The sequence below is a fragment of the Saimiri boliviensis genome, chromosome 2, assembly GCF_048565385.1.
Source record: "Saimiri boliviensis isolate mSaiBol1 chromosome 2, mSaiBol1.pri, whole genome shotgun sequence".
In the NCBI taxonomy this organism is placed as follows: domain Eukaryota; kingdom Metazoa; phylum Chordata; class Mammalia; order Primates; family Cebidae; genus Saimiri; species Saimiri boliviensis.
The window spans coordinates 192,350,209-192,370,133 of NC_133450.1; the positions used below are offsets into that span (position 1 = coordinate 192,350,209).

The 19,925-nt window shown below is 40.7% G+C and overlaps 1 protein-coding gene across 2 annotated transcripts in view; it reads left to right on the forward strand.

Moving 5' to 3' along the window:
* The first annotated feature begins 19 nt into the window (after window positions 1-19).
* TGFBR1 (transforming growth factor beta receptor 1) overlaps window positions 20-19,925 on the forward strand; it is a 50,929-nt gene continuing 31,023 nt past the window's right edge. The window contains exon 1 of one of the 2 annotated variants that reach the window (XM_074395095.1): window positions 20-78. Coding sequence is in view for 1 of the 2 variants with exons in the window: in XM_039475103.2 (XP_039331037.1) it covers window positions 1,171-1,267 (97 nt within the window). In the remaining variant the exon portion in view is untranslated. Of the gene's footprint in view, window positions 79-1,115; window positions 1,268-19,925 lie in introns of those variants that run through there. The other variant, XM_039475103.2, reaches the window with a different exon arrangement.

The window sequence follows — 19,925 nt, forward strand, 5'->3', positions numbered from 1 at the left end:
TGTTTGCGTCTGAAGAAAGGACTAGTCTGACAGGAAGAATTACAAATCTGGAGCTCATTTTGGCGTCGCGGAGGAAAGGTGGGTGGAGCGTCTCGCAGTAAATTAGGAATTCAGAATGAAAACGTAGAGTTTATTTGGGTTTTTAGTGACACCACCTCAGGATTATTGTACAGGAGTGTCAGACGCAGCTCAAAGTAATGACTGCTGCCCCTCCACCCCGCGGGAGCTGGGTGCTAAGAAGGGGGAACGCCTCCTTTGAGGGGTTGCGGTGGGGACCCCCCTTTCCAACCTGGATCAGGAAGGGGGATGAGGAGAGAGCGGCTCGGATCCCCATCCTGTGTCTGTTCCGGAGTGAGGCGGGAGGCTATTCGCGGGTGTGTTTGGGGTCACGATCTGGGTCTGCGGCTGGGATCTGAGGACTTCCTAGGTTTAGAATTGGGTGGGGGAGCTAGGTTCGGGATGACGGCTGCCAGCAGGAGGAAACAGGAGACGGAGTCGCATGTGAAGGGCACCGAGGAAGGATCTTCGGGGAAATGCTGAAGTTGATGCGTGGACTTAGAGAGGGGAAGTTGAAGTGCATGCAGGGCCTGGCGCTGCAGCGGATCTGAGCGGCCTGTGCTGGGATTGCCGGTGCGGGGCAGTGAATGGGGTCAGCGTGGGGCTGGGGCAGTGCGAGATCTTCCGCGTCTAGAGGAGGTTAGAAGAAAAGAGAGTCGAGCGGCCACAGCCTTTTTCCGAAAGCGACTCACACAGACACACCCATCGCTCTACCCGGCCCTCCGGGGCTAGCGGCTCGGCGGCGCTCGGTCTGGCAGATCCCGCCCCCACACGGCCTCGCGGAGCCGGGAGCAGCTCTGGCCGGGGCAGGGGTCTGGCGGCCCGGCCCCCGGGGAGCGTGGGGCGTGGCCAGAGGCCGGGGCGCGCGGCCGCGGATTGGCTGCCCGGTGGGCCCGCGGGCGGGGCTCCCGGCTGGGTCCCGCTCGGCCGCTCGCGGCGGCGGGGAGGCGGGGCCGGCGGGAGCCCGGCAGCCAATGGACGCACGTCCCCCGAGCAGTTACAAAGGGCCGGAGCGGGGCCGCCGCGGCGGCGGGGGAGGTGGGGCGAGGCGAGGTTTGCTGGGGTGAGGCGGCGGCCGGGCCGGGCCGGGCCACAGGCGGTGGCGGCGGGACCATGGAGGCGGCGGCCGCTGCTCCGCGTCCCCGACTGCTCCTCCTTGTGCTGGCGGCGGCAGCGGCGGCGGCGGCGCTTCTGCTCCCGGGGGCGACGGGTGAGCGGCGGCGCGGCGCGGCGGGCGGGCTGGAGGGAGGGCGACTGCGGGGCGCGCGGGCCGGGCCCGGCCTTCGGCTAGCTACTGCTCTTTCTCAAACATGGCGCGGGGCCGGGGGCGCAGGTGGCAGCGCCGGGGCCCGGGTCGGGCTTTCGTGGCCCCGCGCGGCTCGGCGGCCGCCGGGCGAACCGCAAGCGGGGAGCGGAGGCGGGGCAGGGGCGTGTGTCCGGGCACGGATGAACGTGCCGGGCAGCCCGAGGCCGTCCGGCTCGGGACTCCCCCGGGGAGGTGGAGTCGGGCGGAGTCGTCCGCGGGCCGGGGCTGCCCTGTGGGCTGTGAGTGGGCTAGGGCCAGGGGCGGGGGATGCGAGACCGGCGGGGACTGGCAGAGCGGTGGCTGCCCGCCGCCGCCCCCCAGGGAACGGCGTGGTCTCGGGGTCCCGGGCGGGTTTTGGGGTTCGGGGGAAGGCGGCTCCCGGGCGGGGTGTGAGCTCCGATCCGCGAGGGCTTCCCGCGGTGGGAGTCGGGGTCGACATGTGGTGAGACCCCCGGGTCTGCAGGCTGCCCTGACTCCCGCCCGGCCCGACCCTGCTGGAAGGGGCTGCTTCTTCAGCCAGGGGGGCTTTGTGTGAGAGGGAGGAAGCGTGGAGATGCGCGGAGTATTCCTTCTTTCGTGCGTCTGAGGAGTGTTGAAGTGAGTCCAGTAACCAGAAGGCTACGGATTGTTTTCGTAGTGGAAACTTGAACGTTTGCTCACTCTGCAGGGTTTGGAAATTTGGGGAATGACTGTGAATTGATTAAACGCTTTTATTTCCTAGAAGGAACATCACTTGCGGTGTTTTCTTGAATGACAGTTAATAGTTTGAATCATATATCTATCTGGTACCTGGTTTTCAAGGAAGAATGTTCACTGGGTTTTTCAAAGTATTAAATCAGGTCGGGGTAGGTGGTTGGCAACAAAGGGATGAGTGGAAAACTTTGTTAGCAGCTGAATTAAGGCAGTATAAACTAAAATCAGAGCCTCAGTCTTAGCAACTAAAATGCGATGAAATTACATTTCTGTTTCTGAAACTGTACAAAAAATGTTGAAAATTCTTTTAAAAATCAAGACTGAAGACGATTACAATTAGTCCTCATAGCTTCCGTCTATGTATTATGCATTACCATGATGTAAATGCATAAAGTACACTATTGCATACGAACATTAATCACCACAACTAAACTCTCAGGACTTGTGGCATTTGCCCCACTTTACAGATTTGAAAAGTAGGGTGCAGACCCCTGGATCTGCCTAAGTACGCAGTAACTAAGTGCTAAAGCTAGAATTTTCACTCAGATCTGTTTCCAAAACCTGTGCATCATATATATATATATATATATATATATATATATATATATATACACACACACAGACACATACACACACACACACACACAAACATATATACATCATACTACCTGGCATAGCCCATTTTTCTTCTTCAGTCGTCTGATGAGCAACTGGTTTTTATTATTCACTTTTAGATTCTGTCTTCATGATATGAATATCAGATAGGCTTCATTCTGACTCTTAGCACATTCCTGAGTCCCTTCCCGTGGGCCTGCGTTAGAGGAAACAATGGATTTTTGACATTGGCCTAGGGAGGAAGGCAAGATAACTGTGTGGACAGATTGAGAGAATCAATATAGTTAGGCATGAAACATAGGTAACATTTCCACACCACTATTAGCTTGAATAACATGGTGCACTCTTTTCCACCAAAAGTAGCACAGAAAGTGTTCATGTATTCAAGTAATAGTAGTGGACTTAGTTGGATATACAGAACATTGCTCAGCTCATGTCCTGGGGGAGTTTACAGTCTCTATGGCATGTACACAGTATAAAACTGTCCAGGTATGTATTACTCTAAGCCTAGACTGCCTCAGCTTCTCTATCTTTCTTGCTGGTTATGATGATGTCTCAGTCCACCCTTAAAAGACATTCTGAAAAAGGTCAAATGCTTTTTTTTTCTCTCTATAATTTGGCTTCCCTTTTAAAGATTGCAGTGTCTTATTTTCTGATTATGTTTTATTGTTCTCTGCCCAACCTCTCTCTTCAACATAGATTTCTCTAGGAAAATTGATTCCTTGTCACTAGTACACGGTTTAGTACTACCGTGTCTATATGAATATCCCTTGTGAGAATGCTGTTTGCTTCCTTTCTGCCATTTCATAGCATTTTTTCTTTGAAAAGATGCTCTAAATCCAACTCTTGTTTCTATTAATGCCTCTTGAATGTCTCCTCCTTTCTTGGTATGCAGCCTTCAGCTTAATCCTGCCTGTTATCCTCCAAATCTAGTTGCTTTCCCATGTTTCTCTCTTCTAAGCTTTTCTATGGGCTACTGCCAAACTAATCTTCCTCAGCTATCCCCGTAAAGGTTTATGTGATTTCCCATTTATATTCAGCACTTAGAGAAACACTTCAGCAGCTTGTGATTGGGGCCATCTCTGAGTATTCTACCGGGGACCTCACTTCTCATTACTGCAAACCTTCAAGCAATTTCTGTTTCTCACGGACTCCTGACTGTTCAGCCTTCTCACTACACATTTAATTTTGCCCCTTTTTTGGGAGCGTAAGAAGTTCTCAGTCCTGACTTCCTGTACTGGTTTAGTTCTTGAATTCTTTGTCTTCCAGAACTCTGCAACACTTACAGTTTGCGTTGTCCATTTCTACCGTCTGCACTGCTGCTTAGCTACACTTGAATATGTTATAGAAACCTAGAGGACGAGGTATCATGCCATTTCTTTCCTTTATGGCCTCAGAACTTAGCACTGTGTTTTATATTCTATTCCACATAGATGCTTGTTGATTTCTATTTAAGCATTCCTTTAGTATTTACACTGTTTTATCTAAGTCCAGTTTATGCAATATTAACTTATAATTCCGTATAATCAGGAAATGTTGTATGGTGTGGTGAAGGCAATTGGTTATTAGTCCCACCTTCACCACCAGTTATGCAGAAAATAGGGGCAGTACCTACTTTTGCCTAATTCATGAGATTGTGAAGATCACATGAGAAAGTGGTATTTGAGTTTGAGGTTGCTATTCTGTATTGCTGCTAAGGAGCAGGACTGATGTTCAACAAGCAGTTCCCACTGGGCCATGTGTGTTTTGGTTAAACATCCTTTCTGGTTGGTTGGTACCCTTGTAGTGCCAGTTGTTAAATATTTTTAATGTCATCCCTGTAGGGAGGCATTAGTATTCAAAAAGGGAGATGATTAGTGTAGGCTGGAGTGATTGGGGGAGGCTTCCTGGACAGTTTAGGACTTCAACTGACTTTGAAGGGTGGGTACAATTCAGAGGGGGATTTGATGAGTGTGAAAGTTCTGTAAAAGTGTGTCTCCAACTGTACTGGGGTCCACTCCAAGGGAGGAAACAAAGCTTTTACTGACTGGCAAGTTACTCTTCAAAGTTAGGTTCCTTATTCTTTACTGTGGGATTTGGATGTATTAACCTCTATCACTTTTTCCCCAATCCTAAAGGCTATAGTACATGGCTGGAAACAAAGCATAAAAGTAATCAAAGTGGAGTAAGTGACAGAGAGAGAATAACATTATAGGATGCCCAGTAGGGCTAGGCATTCAATTGGTGAAAGTCCAAAGTATATTGTCACTTCAATTTATAGATGAAAAAACTACTCAGATTAGGTGAATTTCTTAGGGTGGCACAGGGGCAGAACAGAGACAGAAACTTTGATTTTCTGATTCCAAGTCTTGTGCCCTCCCTATATGCTGCTTTAAAAGGTGAAGGACTTGGAGGTGGGCATGAGACGGGGTTAATGGAGTGACTTAGCTAAGTGAAATAGGCCTTGCACTTCACACAATTTATGAAAAGTGAATTCTAAAGGTGGAAGGGAGGGGGAATGATTAAAGGCTAAAAGTCCTCAAGGGAAAGGTCAGGATTCTTTTTTTTTTTTTTAATTGCCAATAAAAGGACCTGGTATAATACTTACTGATTGAGAAACACAGGCCTATAGTAGTTTGGAAGATGGTCTTGGGTAACTGTTAATGGAATTGGGTGTAATTAAAAGGCCTTGGTTTAGAATATTAGATGGTCTCTTTGTTGTTGAAATTAAGTGAGGAATTGACATGATAAAAATGATCAAAAGGAAGATAAATCTTGTTCTTTATCTTTCAACAGGGGTCTTCCTCACAAGGACTGCTCATGTGGGGAAGACCCCTGTTGAAAGGTTCTAGGCCTTAGTTGAACAGTTACAGGGACTCAACACCATTCTAATAGTGTCATTTTATTGCATCAAATATGTTCATGTGTAATGAATTGAGTTTTGAAAATGCTGTTATCCTGTGGATGGCCCTTTTGATGTGAAAATATGTCTCTTCAAACCACAGAGCCCCTTGCAAATGTCGACAAACCTTTTGCCTTTGGCTCTTCTTCCTTGGTCATGGCTTACATAACAGAGTTCTGAACAGATGGACTGTGGTTTGATATCATGTGATTGGGTCACATTTTTGCTTCCTGCTTCTGGAGTTGAGGGCAGTTGCTGGCATGTTTCTCAGGGATTTTTTAACGCTTTGTCCCATAGAACTAAGCTGAGGAAATTTTTGGAGTCTTCTCAAAATGTATGGTCTGTTTTGACCCAGCCTAACTCCAATACTTAGGATAATATTTAATGCCATTCTCAACTGAATTTTCTGAACGTCAAATCCAGGCAGTCTTCATAAACATTAAAATTGTTTGCTGCTCTGAATTAGATCCAATTTTAGGTGTTTTGTTTGCTTTCCAGGTAGGTTTCTTGTGGCTACCCTTCTTCATCATGAAGAAGATTGGTAGACTTGTAATTATTCACCTCAGACATCACTTTCTTAAATACTAGTGGACTAAGTCCATTTGGTTTTATGGTCCAAATTTGATAGATCAGATCAAGCCTTTTCTAAAGCTGCTCCCTCAAAGAATGATTTCTAATCTGACTTTTAAAAAATTATGACTTGCAGAGAGTATACACACAGGTTACTTTGAAATTTCTTGAAGGATTACAAGAATGTGCTAGGCATTCTACCTGTCTTGTCTCATTTAATTATTTTCTCTCTCTTTTTTTTCTTTGACCATGGCTAGTACACCATCATTTAATTCTCATAACCAACTTTGAATGGTAGTTGTATAGTGGTACCAAAACTTTTTATTTATTTGCTGGTTAATTTCCAAACTTAAGTCTATTTGTTCCTAGATACAGGTGACCAGAGCTCAGAAGGTAACTGTAGATTTTGATAACATTGGCTCTACCCCAAGATTCTTTTCAACTCTCTTAAACATTATCCAAAGGTGTTAGTATTTTGTTTTTCATCCTCTAATCATAAATACGTGTATGAAAGGAAGACACTGCTTTGAATGGCACAGATGTAGACTAACAGTAGTTCAACCACTGAGACTCAAAGGATTTTGTATTACCATAAACCCCACCTGCCTAGGTAGGCAGAATTGACAGAATTTTGCTCAGGTTGGAACCTAGTTCGTATCTATGAAAGAAGACCCTCTTTGTTTCCACTTTATAAACCAGGAAACTGAAGTTATGCTGTTAATGAAAGGTAGAGCCTGCATTTGAGCACTCTAGGATCTGTGCTCTTTTCCTGTACACATGCTCATCTACTTATGATGGGGCCACGTATGTTCATGCTGCTTTCATATAGAGTAAATACATTGTTAGAGCTACTTCAGCAGAAAAGTTTTCTTTTCCTTTTTTGCAAACCATGAGAACTTGCTTCAGATTTCTTGATTACACTTTTAGTCTTTCTTTGCAATTGCAGGCTATTCAGATACTGACAATCTTTCTTTGACATTATATATTTGGATAATTTGAATCTCCCTGACGAGTCCAGTGGTAGTTGATCCCTTACTATTTGTATTGATTATACATATATTCACAGCAAATTCTTTGCTTCTGTAAGTAACATAAGCACAGAACTGAAAATAACTGAAAATTTGTATTGGAGAAAACAAAGAAGCTATCACCAGCCATTATTAACATTTTAACATATTCTGGACCCAAGGATTTGTTTTTTTTTAAGTATAAAAATCATTCTGTTGCAGCAGTTTATAGAAGCTAATAAGTGTTTAAATTGACAAAAGAGCTTCAGTTTTACAGAGAAAATAGGTCATTTATTCTTAGCAAATATTTAGTAGTGATCAACATGATGAGAACTATAGGAAAAGAGGCAGTCTTGATTTAAAAAAAAAAATGATGCTGAGGAAGTATGACTACAGACTCAATAGTAGCAACCACAGGGACTGCTTTACAGAGGAGGTAGGACTTATCTCTGTGCTTTGCAGGAGGATAGGGATTTGAGTGAGTGCGTGATGGAAAGGAGGCACTCCTTGATTGGAGGGGATGGCACATATGGAGAAGGAACATTCTAAGTTTCAAGATTTTTGAGGGGAGAAATGGAGGTTCATGGTGGAAAGGGTGGGCTCAGAGAATTATGGGCCTTGAAAATCAGGTGGGTGGTTTTAATGTAGAAAAAGATTGTCTAATTGTACCACAGAGGGAATGGATGAGGGTGGCTACCTAGGGAGATTTTGGAGTTGGATTGATGGCACTGGGAATGAGGTGAAATGGTGACTGTATGACATTTCAAACAAAGAAATCAGAGGAATTAGTAGTAGGGCCTTTGTGTGGTTGTTCCCTTGTGAGCGTGCCCTCCCCTCACATACCTTCATGGTCTCCTCCCTCACCTCCTGCAAGGCTTTGCTCAGATGTCACCTTTCTCTCAGTGAGGCTTATCCTGCCACCTTTTAAAATATTGTCCTCATCCTATAGTGCTTTCCTTCTCTGTAAGACTACCTTCTAACATACTGTATTTATTTACTTATATATACTTAGTTACTGTTTATTGTCTCCTTCCTGTCAGTCTAAGCTCCCTGAAAGTGGATGTCTTCAGTTTGTTCACCAATGTATCTCAAGTGCATAGGAAGTGCCTGGTGCATCCTAGGCACTCAGTAAATACGTGGGTGGCAGTAGGTCTTAGCTGTAAAGAGGTAGAGTACAGAAATTAAGAGTGACTCCATGAGAGGAAAAAAGAATGACTCTAAGCTTTTTATAGCTGGATAATGCCTTTAACTTAATGAGTAATTTGGCATGAGAAGGATTAAGGGGAGATGAATTCTAGTTTAAGCATAATGAATTTGAGTTGAAGGTAGCCAAATAAAATTGCTCAGTAGTCAGCAAAGATTAAAAAAAAAAAAAAGAAACTTAGTTGGAAATGGGAGAAAGCCTTAAGCAAAGAAGTGGCTACTAGCATTTACCTCATTCGTATTTGCGCGCGCGCGCTCTCTCTCTCTCTCTCTCTCTCTCACTCTCACTCTCACTCTCACTCTCTCATGGGAGGATTCTAGTGTCCTAAAATGCTAATACCTTAAATGGAGTTTTTATTTACACCCTGAAGTCCTAGCTTCTATCTGGAGTCCTGGTCAGTTTGCTGTGATATCATTCTCTCCTGTTTTGCAGGTCCATGCTTTCTATTCCCCCCCTACCCTTAATAAAGACATTATATTCAGAATTACTTGCAATCTTCTGCTTGCATTGAAATTAACCTTCAGATGGTGCTGCTTTCTTGTCATACCTTTGATCTCTTGGGAGTCTTGAGGTTCTTGGCTGAGATAAAAGAGAGGAAGTTTCCTGCTTGTGGCCTAGGCCTCAGGTCATGGTTGCTGATGTTACAGGTGTCGGCCTTTACTATCTTCTGGAGCTCTCTGATGGCTTTCCTATTAAATGCTTTTCCTGCTGTTTCTCTTAATGAACCAGACACTGATGCTGTTGTATCCCTAGACCATCTTTATTTTTCTATTTGGATTGTTCTAACTTAAGTTTTTCTTACAGTTTTGAAGGCAGATTCAATTCATGTGACTAGGTTGTCAGAAATTTAATAAAATCTTTGTTTATAGGAATTTTGTATATAAGCCCCAACATAAATGGCTGTAGTTAGAGTCTAGTCAGTGTATCTGTGACTCACTTTTCAAAGGAAGATAGTCCCTAATTTACCTGATTGTTGTGAAACTAGTGTACAGTAGTATTTATAAAGTACCTAGTACATAGCCTGACACCAGTAGGTGTTCAATAAATGGGAATTATATATTTAAATAAGTGAAAGACTGTCTTCTGGAAGAGGAGATACATGTCTGTGTGATGAAGAACTAGAATTAGTTGGTAGACTGACAGGCAGATTTCAGCTCAATTTAAGAAAGATCTTTCTATCTACCATAACTATCATAAATGGAACACTGTAAGGTAGTAAGTTCTCTGTCACACTGGAACTATTCATTCAGAGGCTAGATAACCTTTTGTCTCAGAAATTGTAGAAGAAATTTATTGCTTTAGGTGGGAGGTTGGACTTGTTTATCTCTAAGCTCTGTTTCTCCTCTAGAATTCTGTACTTTTGGGTATAGTCCAAGCTTTCTTGCTTACCGATTTTAGCCAAATATAGTCTAAATATCCCTAGGATTCATGACTTCAAGATGAGCAGTATCTCTTGAAATCATAACTCTTGTATTGTATGAGAAATGTAAAATGTAACCCTTGTATGAGAAAATTTAGTTTATTCATCGATTGGTCATTTTCCAAAAAAGGATTTTGGAAGCTTGAAATAATAACAAATTCAGTAAGACCAAGACTACTGACCACAAAAGATAGGACTCAGTAAGTCAAAAAGGGAAAGAGAGCAATTATCCATGAGTTTAGCTGAGGAAAGCTTTAGAAGTTCAACACAATACTTAGCTCTGAGTTTTCTAGTAACCAGGGCAAATAAGGAAGGCTGATAATTTGCATAGATCTTACTGCCTATCAAGAATTCATGAGGAGGCTGCCACCTTCCTTAATAAAGTGGAGCCCCAAAGCCAAGATTGTAATACAGGGAGACTCTTCAGGTGGTAAGGGGTTATTGCTGGATTTGGCAATAATCTGATTCTTGTTCCCAGACTTCCCCTTTAACATATATTGAGGGTTCAATTTAGTGCTACTACCACCATCTTTCTTCTCCACTTTAAGTCTCTGATCCAAGTTTGAACACATTAGTCTTTTCCTAGTGCCAATAGAACAGCTGTTGTAAGGACATTTAAATCAAACATTTCTAAAAGCTAGAGGACAATGAATAGAGAGCAACATGAAACTATTCAGTCTGGCTTACAAAGACGTTTTTCTCATGCCCTTATCTTTTAGTGTGTCTCCATTTGATACAATTCATCTGAGTACTGCCACCAAAGACAGAGCCAGACATTTACCTTCAAACAGGTCCAAATCACCAAGATCCAGAGTGTCTTTGCTTGGGTTTCTTGTTTGAAGAACTGCCTCATTTCTGAGTAATGGATATTGGGAATGATGACTTGAAGAGAGACCACACTTTGTGGCCCTACTGTACTAGCCTCACAGTAATCCTAATATTCATATAAAAGATAGACACATATATTAGCATGAAGGCATTCTTTGGTTAGAAGCATTCTGATTTCATTGGGAAAAGCAAGCATCTCTCTGTTCTTGAGCAGAACTTTTTGTAGAAGTCTTTGTACATGGGCCACTGGGAAATAAAGTGAACAATTTGTAGGGTTTATCACTCTCCATGATTTGTATGGATTCACTTCTTTTTCTCCACAGTTGCTGAGCTACTACTTCAACTTCAGTTTGGTTCCACTGTTTTCTTGCTCACTACCAAGACTGAACCTTTTTATTTTTGTTCTTTTGCTTCAGGAAAACCATTCCATCTAGATTTCTTAGGTGTAAACCTCACTGATTGCATAATAGCATGTATTTATAGTTCTAGGACACCTTGTTCAGGCATCCTGTTACATTTCTACATTAAAAGATCCTTAAATATGCATTGAATTACAAATAGGTCCCCTGGGAAAATGCAAAAACAAGTGACTTTTTCTGTGAGAAGCTAGGACTAATGTAGATATTTGGGAGTACTGAACATGGAGGATAGAGTTAAAACTTGAAGAGAAATACAGAGATAGAAAAGCAGTAACTGGCATTTCATTCATACGCATGCACACGATGTATGTATGAGTTTTTATTTTTTGCTTGATGTATTCATTTCCAAATCCAACTATAATGTGCTCTAATTGGGTCTCTTTGTTCAGCACATGGTTGTTGGTTTGAGTACTTTCTCCAATTGAAAAACTGACATTTTAATTTTGTTATTCAATATGCAATAGATTTAAATAAAAACACCAAGATTGTATATTGTATATTCCTTCCACAATAATTATATATAATTATTTTATCAAAATAAACAAGTTAAAGTAGTTTTAGTTATTTTGTCTCATTTTACATTTGGGAAAAAAAATTACAAACCAGGGGCCAGAGTCTGGTCATGTTTGTCAATGAGAAAAGACAATTTCTAATTGCCAGTCCCACCAAAGCATTGGCAGATTAACAGCATGTAGATTACCAGGAAGAGATGCTTTCTCTCTCTTCATTATTTAGCTTTCCTCCTTTCCATGGTGCTTTGTCCTTTTGTTTTCTTCCTTCTTATTTTGATGCATATTTAAACTTGAGTCTTCCTGCTCTCATACTCTTTCTCCCCAAGATCATAATTGTTTCTTCCACTTTATTCTTTAAAAAAAAAAAAAATAAGGTCACATAAATATTTTAGCTAGATCTCATCTATCATTTAAGTTTTGTAGGATCCAGCCTGCTCTTGCCATACGATGGGAGAAGGGAAAGGGGGGGAGGAATTTTAAGGGATTTTAGGCATTAGGCAGAAGCCTTAAGGGAAACTCTGCAGTGACCAGCAGGCTCAGAATTAGCTGTGCATTGCAAACAGATGGTGTGTCCCTGAGGAAATAGTGTAGTTGCCCTAAGCAATTGGGTGCTTCCATCTGATTTAGTATAGTCTCTCTAAGTGGGAAAAAGGAAAGTCTCATGGAAGAAATGGGTATAATCACTTGTGAACTATTCTAAACTATTATGTAGAGCCTAGTAATTACTGACTTGTAGATAGATTTCATAATTCTGTAAGATAGTCTTCTGTGTTGTATCTTTCATTTTCCAAGGGATAAATAACATCAAGACCCTTATGCCTCTGAGCCTGGCAGATCCTTATCTTTTAGTTACCAACCCACCACTACAGGCTTTCTTCAGGAGCCAAGATGCTCGTATCAATGTTACCAGCAATTGGAAACCCATATTCCTAATGCCAAGTCTTGGCATGTAGATTTTGAGATGTGAAAACCTTATTAGCTTGGTTACAACACATCTCAAGCTTAAGTTTTCATATACACATAGTTTAGTCTCAAAGGGCAAACATTCCCCTGAAAGGAGTTCAGTCAACACTAGATGTGTATCTTTATACCCTAAGGGAGTCCAAAACTTAATGGCTAGAAATATTATAAAATACGAATATTATAGAAAAAATACAAAAGCGCCTTCATTTTGGCTGGCTTTTCTGTCCTTGCTTGGTTTAATTCAGCTGTGTTCTTCTGGGAGACCGCAACCAGAATTTAACTGCTTGCTTTGGCATTTTGTTTGACAAAGGAAATGAACATTTCAGATGAGGGGAGGCAAGAACATTAAAGCTTACGTAGCTCACCAAGTCTCCAAAATTTCTAACAGTGCATCTCTCTTGTGGCTAGGTTCCGTAAGTTTTTGTTTTGCATAGGGATAGGAGTAATATAAAGCTGATACCAAGAGAATTCATTAGAGTAGAATGTGTTTGCTTCTGGAACAGGAAATGGAAAGAGTTGAATATTGGAGCTGCTACTTTTTTATGGTAACAGTGTTGTAGAACTTTTTTTTTTTTTTTTTTTTTTTTTTGAGGCAGGGTCTCATTCTGTTGCCCAGGCTGGCTGGAGTGTTGTGGTACAATGGCTTACTGAAGGCTCCATCTCTTGGGCTTAAAGCACTCCTCCTGAGTGGCTGAGACTACAGGCATGCACCACCGCACCCAGCTAATTTTTGTAAGTGTTTTTGTATTTTTTGTTGAGACAGGGTTTTGTCATCTTGTTCAGGCTGGTCTCAAACTCCTGGGCTTAAACGATCCTCCCACATTTACTTCCCAAAGTGTTTGGATTACAGGCATGAGGCACCCTGCCCAGCTTTGTAGAACTATTTGGCACCATAAGCTCTGTACATATGTAACTTTGATAAAAATAAAACCTAAAAAAAAGTTGGTAATTACCTGGTAGCTGTAAGTCCATCGTTGCTGAGGGGTTAGGTTCCCCTGTTTGAAAATGAATTCTTAGATTGGATTGGTACACACACAGGCCTGCAAATCTATCTTTTTTTTTTTTTTTTCCCCAAGAGTCACTTAAAATGACAGCAGAAAGTTGAAAATAATGGAAGAGGAAAAGGTGAATCTGACAATGTAAAGGTAGATATGGTAAGATTAATACCTGACAAGATAAACTTCATTAAAGGGAAGAAAGATGTATTTTACATTGATAAAAGGTACTGTTCCATAGACATGTCATTAATCTTTATGCAACTAATAAAAGAGCTTTAAAATATAGAAGACCAAAACTATTAAAAATTCAAGAAGAAATTCATAAAAGCATTGTTTATAGATTAAGAAAACAAGATATAACCTAAAAATTTAACATCCAATTTTGTAATCACAAATAGCATTCTTTCAGAATACTTCTGGAGTTTTCCAAGAAATCGATGATGTGGGGGTTTGTAACACTCAAATTAGAAATCAACATTTTTTTTGTTGTTTTTTTGAGACAGAGTCTTTCTCTTTTACCCAGGTTGGAGTGCAGTGGCATGATCTCTGCTCACCTCTGCCTCCGAGGCTTAAGTGATCCTCATACCTCAGCCACCCAAGTAGCTAGGACTACAGGTACCCGCCATCACACTTGGCTAATCTTTTTTATTTTTCTATAAAGATGGGGTTTCACCATGTTGCCCAGCTGGTCTCAAACTCCAAATAGATGGACTCAAGGGGTCCATCTGCCTCAGCCTCCCAAAGTGCTAGGATTACAGGCATGAGCCACCATGTCCTGACAGAAGTCGAGTTTTTTAAAGCCAAAATAATAGGTCCACTTGAAAATTTAAGATTACTCTTCTCAGTGATTCCTTAAAGTAGAAGTTAGAGTTACAATTATAAACCATCTAAATGGACAAGAGCTCTACATGCCAAAAGTAGTGGGACTTTTGCTAAAGTGGTACTCAATGGAAAATTTGAGAGCAAGAAATTTGAAAATCAAGCTAGAGAAAGAGCAACTAAGTAAATACAGAGAAACAGGAATATAAAAAAAGTTAAGAAAAAAAATTTGATCTGTAGTCTTTATAAATGCATTATTATTTAAAAACATAAATATTTTAAAAGGACAACATGAACAGAAAAATTAGTATCTAAAAAGAGCACCATGAATAGAAAAATGACAAAGGAGAATGGTATCTTTCTGATAAACTTTAATGTATTTATGGTAGAATAGCTTCAATTTTTTTTCTCTCTTTTTTTTGAGCCAGAGTCTCACTCTGTCACCCAGGCTGGAGTGCAGTAGTATGATCTTGGCTCACTGCAACCTCCACCTTCCTGGGTTCAGGCAATTCTCTGGGCTCAGCCTTCTGTGTAGCTGGGATTACAGGTGCCCACTACCATGCCTGACTAATTTTTTTTTTTTTTTTTTTTTAGTAAAGATGGGGTTTTGCCATGTTGGCCAGGCTGGTCTTGAACTCCTGACCTCAGGTGATCCACCTGCCTCGGCCTCCCAAAGTGCTGGGATTACAGGCATCAGCCACTGTACCTGGCCTTCAGTTTTTTTCTTTAAGGTTAAGTGCTTTGTGAATCCTGTTTGCTTACTCTTTCTGACCCAAATGTTGTTTGTTTTACCTTATAGTCCATCTAGAGTTGGTTATTATGGTATGAGATCTTTATTATTTTTAAAATATGCATATCCAGTTGACTCAGAACCATTTATTGTTAATACCTTCTTTCCCCCAGTGTACAATAGTATCACCTTCATCATAAATCAAGAGGTTGTGTACATGTGAGGGTCTGTTTCTCTGGAATCTCTATTCTGTTTGCCTATTTGTCCTTGTGCCATTACCATATGTCTTAATTATTATAATGTTAGGAGTCTTAATATCTAGTAGTGTAGGCTTTCCAAAGATTACTTTGGTTATTCTGGGATGTTGTTTTTCCATATAAATTTTAGAATCAACTTGTCAGTTCCCACTGAATAAAAACCCTGTGGGGATTCTGATTTGATTTTATTGAATCTACAGATCACTTTATGGAATATTGACCTCTTTACAGTGTTGAATCTTCCAGTTAGGAAGTTGTCATTTTTCTCTACTTATAAATACATTTTAAAATTTTATTTTATCTCCTTTGTAATTTCTATCAATAAGTAATATTTTTAAAGCTTTCAGTGCAGAGATCTTACCTGTCTTTTGTTAGGTTTATTCCTAGTTTTTAGATTTTTAAAAAATGTTTTCTATTTGTTGCTGGTTTAAGAATGATTTATTTTATTTAATTTTTGTACAGTGAGTAACCTTATATTATTGACCGTGCTAGATTTACTAATTGATTCTAATTGTTGATCTGTAGGTCACTTTTGGATTTTCTGTGTACACAGTTGTCATCTGCAAGTTATGATAGTTCTGTTTCTTTCCAGTCTATCTTCCTTTTGTTCATTTCTGACTTACTACACTCAGACCTCTAATACAATGTTGAGGAGGAGTGATAGATAATGTTTTCTTATTGTGATTTCAGGGGGAAGCTGACAGTCATGCAACAAGTATAATGCCTGCTTTATGCCTTTTCCTTAATCTGATTATTTCAAAATTTTAAAAAAAAATCTGTTTACTAAGATTTTTAAAAATCATGAACAGCTGTTAACTTTTATCAGTTTTTTTGGGTTTTGTTTACGTCACCTAAACTGCCAAACTCTCTTACTCCTTTTTTTTTTTTTTTTTAAGATAGGATCTCACTCTGTTGCCCAAGCTGGAGTGCTGTGGCCTGATCACGGCTCACTGCAGCCTCAAATTCCTGGGGTTCAAGTGATCCTCCTATCTCAGCCTTCCAAGTAGCTGGGACTACAGTCGTGTGCCACCATGCCTGGCTCATACTTTTACTTTGGCATCTCTATACAATGTTTTCGTGTATCCTCTCCCTGAAATGACTTTCCTTTCTTCACTAGCTTTCCTTAAGTCTTAGTTTAGGTGTCGTCTTTCAGAGAAATCTCCCTTCTCTGTCCTCTGATCTGTGCACTTTGCATCATTTATCAGTGGCGTGTTTTCTACCTTGTGAACTTGAGTGCAGAGATATCCTAATTATCTCTGTCCTCCTAAGGGTTTTTTCTTTCTTCCTATACAGGTTACATACACTGTTCTGTTCTGAGAAAAGGTGTTCAGGCCCTGCTTTCTGCTTCTAAAATTACTAACTGCACAGCACCATCGGTTCATTTCTTCAGCTGTGGCTACAACAGATCTTTTGCTGTTTGCTGGCCCAGGATTGCTCCCCTCTGCCCTGAGTCAGTGGCAGCTGGGAGTGGTAACCACTTCCTTCTCTTACCGCAGTTCCTTCTCTACCACAGTTCTGTTTTGTACGTCGTTCCTCTAGCTCAGGATGATTGCCACTTTCATTTACGTTCATCATTACACCTTATTGCAGCCAAGCCAGTGTCTCCTACAGCCACTCATGCTTTCCAAAGGGAAAAGTTGAATTTTTCATTTTGTTCTATGTCGGGGTTTGTGGGGAGTAGGGGTGGAAATCACTGGATTATCAAGTAATCCTTTCTTTCCTTTGTGTGCTTTTGGAATAAATCTAGATTATGTTGAAGTAAGTGTTAGGACATTTCTGTTTCTTCATCTGTAAAGGGGCTGGGATCTTATATTTCTGTTCGCATTCCTTCCAGCATGAATATTTTATGGCTAATTAATTATTAACTTATTTATTAGTTAGAGATATTACATAAACACACTGGATATGTCCCTACACTGTTAATTTGGGTTGAAACTGAAAATATACTTTCTGTATGTGCCTAATGCTACTACAGTGAAGTTCTTGAGCCAGGTCTGTTCAGTCATATTGTTAAAAACTGTATGAATATTTATGAAGGAGAAAGAGATGATACATACCATGAACATTTGCTGTTTTATGTGCATGTGGTTTATACTGTGTTCTGTGTCAGTATTGCCTCCTAGAGCCATCTCAACATTAGCTCTGATTCTCTGTCTAGCATCTAGAGCAGGGACTGGCTAAAGAAATACTTGTTGAAAAAGTGCATAAACTAATTTTTGAGCATTTTATTATGTACTGGGCACTGTCCTGAGTATTATATTTATGCTATCTCATTAATTCTCAAACCTTCTGAGATGGTACTGTTAGTATGTTATAAATTTAGAAAGCTGAAGAAATTTAGGTTCAAATAAGTTAAGTGACTTCCTCAGGTTTACTCAGTGCCTGACTAGCAAAGATAGGATTTGAACTTAAGTCTTTTTGTCTCTGAGTTCCATCAACTTAACTACCATATCCTTGTAATGCCTACCCACTAGTCAAATTAAAATCTAAAAAGAAACTGTAAAAGCATGCTTAGATGGAGGGGAAATAAGAAATTTGGTTATTGTTTTAGCACTTACCATTAGACATAGAAGTTTCTCCATTTCTTTTCAGGGCCTGGGATAAGGTAAAGTATACACATCTGCTCTGTATATTAAAATATCCCCTTAACTCATTAAAGTGGAAAAAAAACAAGGTCACTTGACAGGACTGTAATTGTAATCACACTATACAGCTTTACTTCCTGCCATTTAGTGTAGGACCATTTCCTTGTCCTTAAACATGCTTCTAAAATGCCAGTTTTAATGGCTATAGTCTTCCATTTATGATTGTATCAGGATTCATTCTGTCATTCTGTTGTCATTCACATAGGTTGTTTTCAGTCATAAAATACTGTAATGAGCATCTGTGAGCTTAGATTTTTGCTCTCACCTATTGTGTCTTTAGACAAAACTCTTAGTAGAATTAATGGATTAAAAGATACTTTTTAAAGGCTCTGATTCTTTTAAAATGTGTTGTTAAACTCCTCAGATCCTCTAAGCAGATCTTTATGCTGTACTTGTGTGATTTATTTTGAATCTAAATGAAAGCCTTTGTATTAGTTGCCCTGTTAAATCCCATCTTGCCATTTGGGCAGCCTATTCTTAGTGTGTTTTCTCTGATATAAGTTAACATTATATCGGCTAATTCCATAGAGACTAGGAGACTGGAAAATGAAGATAATGTGGAAAAACAAGTGCTTGTGAATTTGGGAGTGCCTTGTTCTTTTAAGATGTGATGTGGGTTAAATGATAAACGAAACATCTTAAATTCTTTAAAAGTAGCAGAAGTAGGATGGGCACAGTGGCTCACGCCTGTAATCCCAGCACTTTGGGAGGCTGAGGCGGGCAGATCACCTGAGGTCGGGAGTTTGAGACCAGCCTGACCAACATGGAGAAACCCCGTCTCTATTAAAAGTACAAAAAATTAGCTGGGCATGGTGGCATGCACCTGTAATCCCAGCTACTCCAGATGCTGAGGCAGGAGAATTGCTTGAACCTGGGAGGAGGAGGTTGTGGTGAGTTGAGATCCCACCATTGCACTGCAGCTGGGGCAACAAGAGCAAAACTCCATCTCAAAAAAAATTAAAAAAAAAAAAAAAAAAAGTGACAGAAGTAAATGGAATTTATCTGGAAAAAAACAGATGTTTATTCTGATGCCCTAAATTCAGGGGTGAAATATTACCTGGAATAGAGGAAAATTTTGTGTACATTTTATGGTGTCATCTATTTTGACAAGCTCACTTTGATATTACTGCTGCAGGGTAGCCCAAGAGGGTTGAATTGAAAATAACTGAGTATTTTGAGGAACAAAACCTAGGATAGTAGTCTGGAGGGAGTTGGACGTCAGGGTTTTAGCCATGTATACAAACATAAGTAACACATTTAACACAAGAAAGAGGAGACTCTATATAGTATGCTTTACTTCAGAGGTGGATGAGGGAGAAGAGGGGACACATCTCCTTGAAGAGGGGGCATGGCGTTGAGAATGCAGAAAAGAGGGAAGGCAGATTACTCAGAAGAACTGGGGTAGAGGAATAGGTTAGATGACAAAAAAGGGCTGATATTAGTCCCTGAAAGGATTTTTAAAGTAACTTCTAACTTTTGCCTTCACCTTTGCCAGCAGTGGTGTGATCTGCTTTCAGCTGTAGAGAAGCAAACTGAATAAAGGACATTGTGTGTGTTAGGTCTTTTATCAAAAAACAATTTATCAAAAACAATGCCATTTATTTGCCTGTTGGTACATGTTTGTAATATTTGGAAATACTCTCACTGCAAAGAAAAGCATAGTTGCGCTGTAATGGGCAGGATGAGGAAAATAAGGGTCATCACCAGCAAAGTCAGAGTGGTGAAAAGACTGGATTTTAAACACTCAGCTTGACTTTGTGTAGATAAGTAAGCCAAGCAGAGTGTTCCCTGGATTCAGTTAAAATACAAATTTGGAGCACAGGTAAAAGGCCAAGTGCAAAGTATGTTGGGAAGTGTAGTGTCATGTAAACTAATACAGGGTGACATTCTGTCTTATATCCTGAAACATTTTGAAAACACGATTGAATTTGACCAGAAGGGCATTGCTAGTGAATTTCAAAGAGAGATTTCAGTCGAGTTCTGAATTCAAGGAAGATGTAT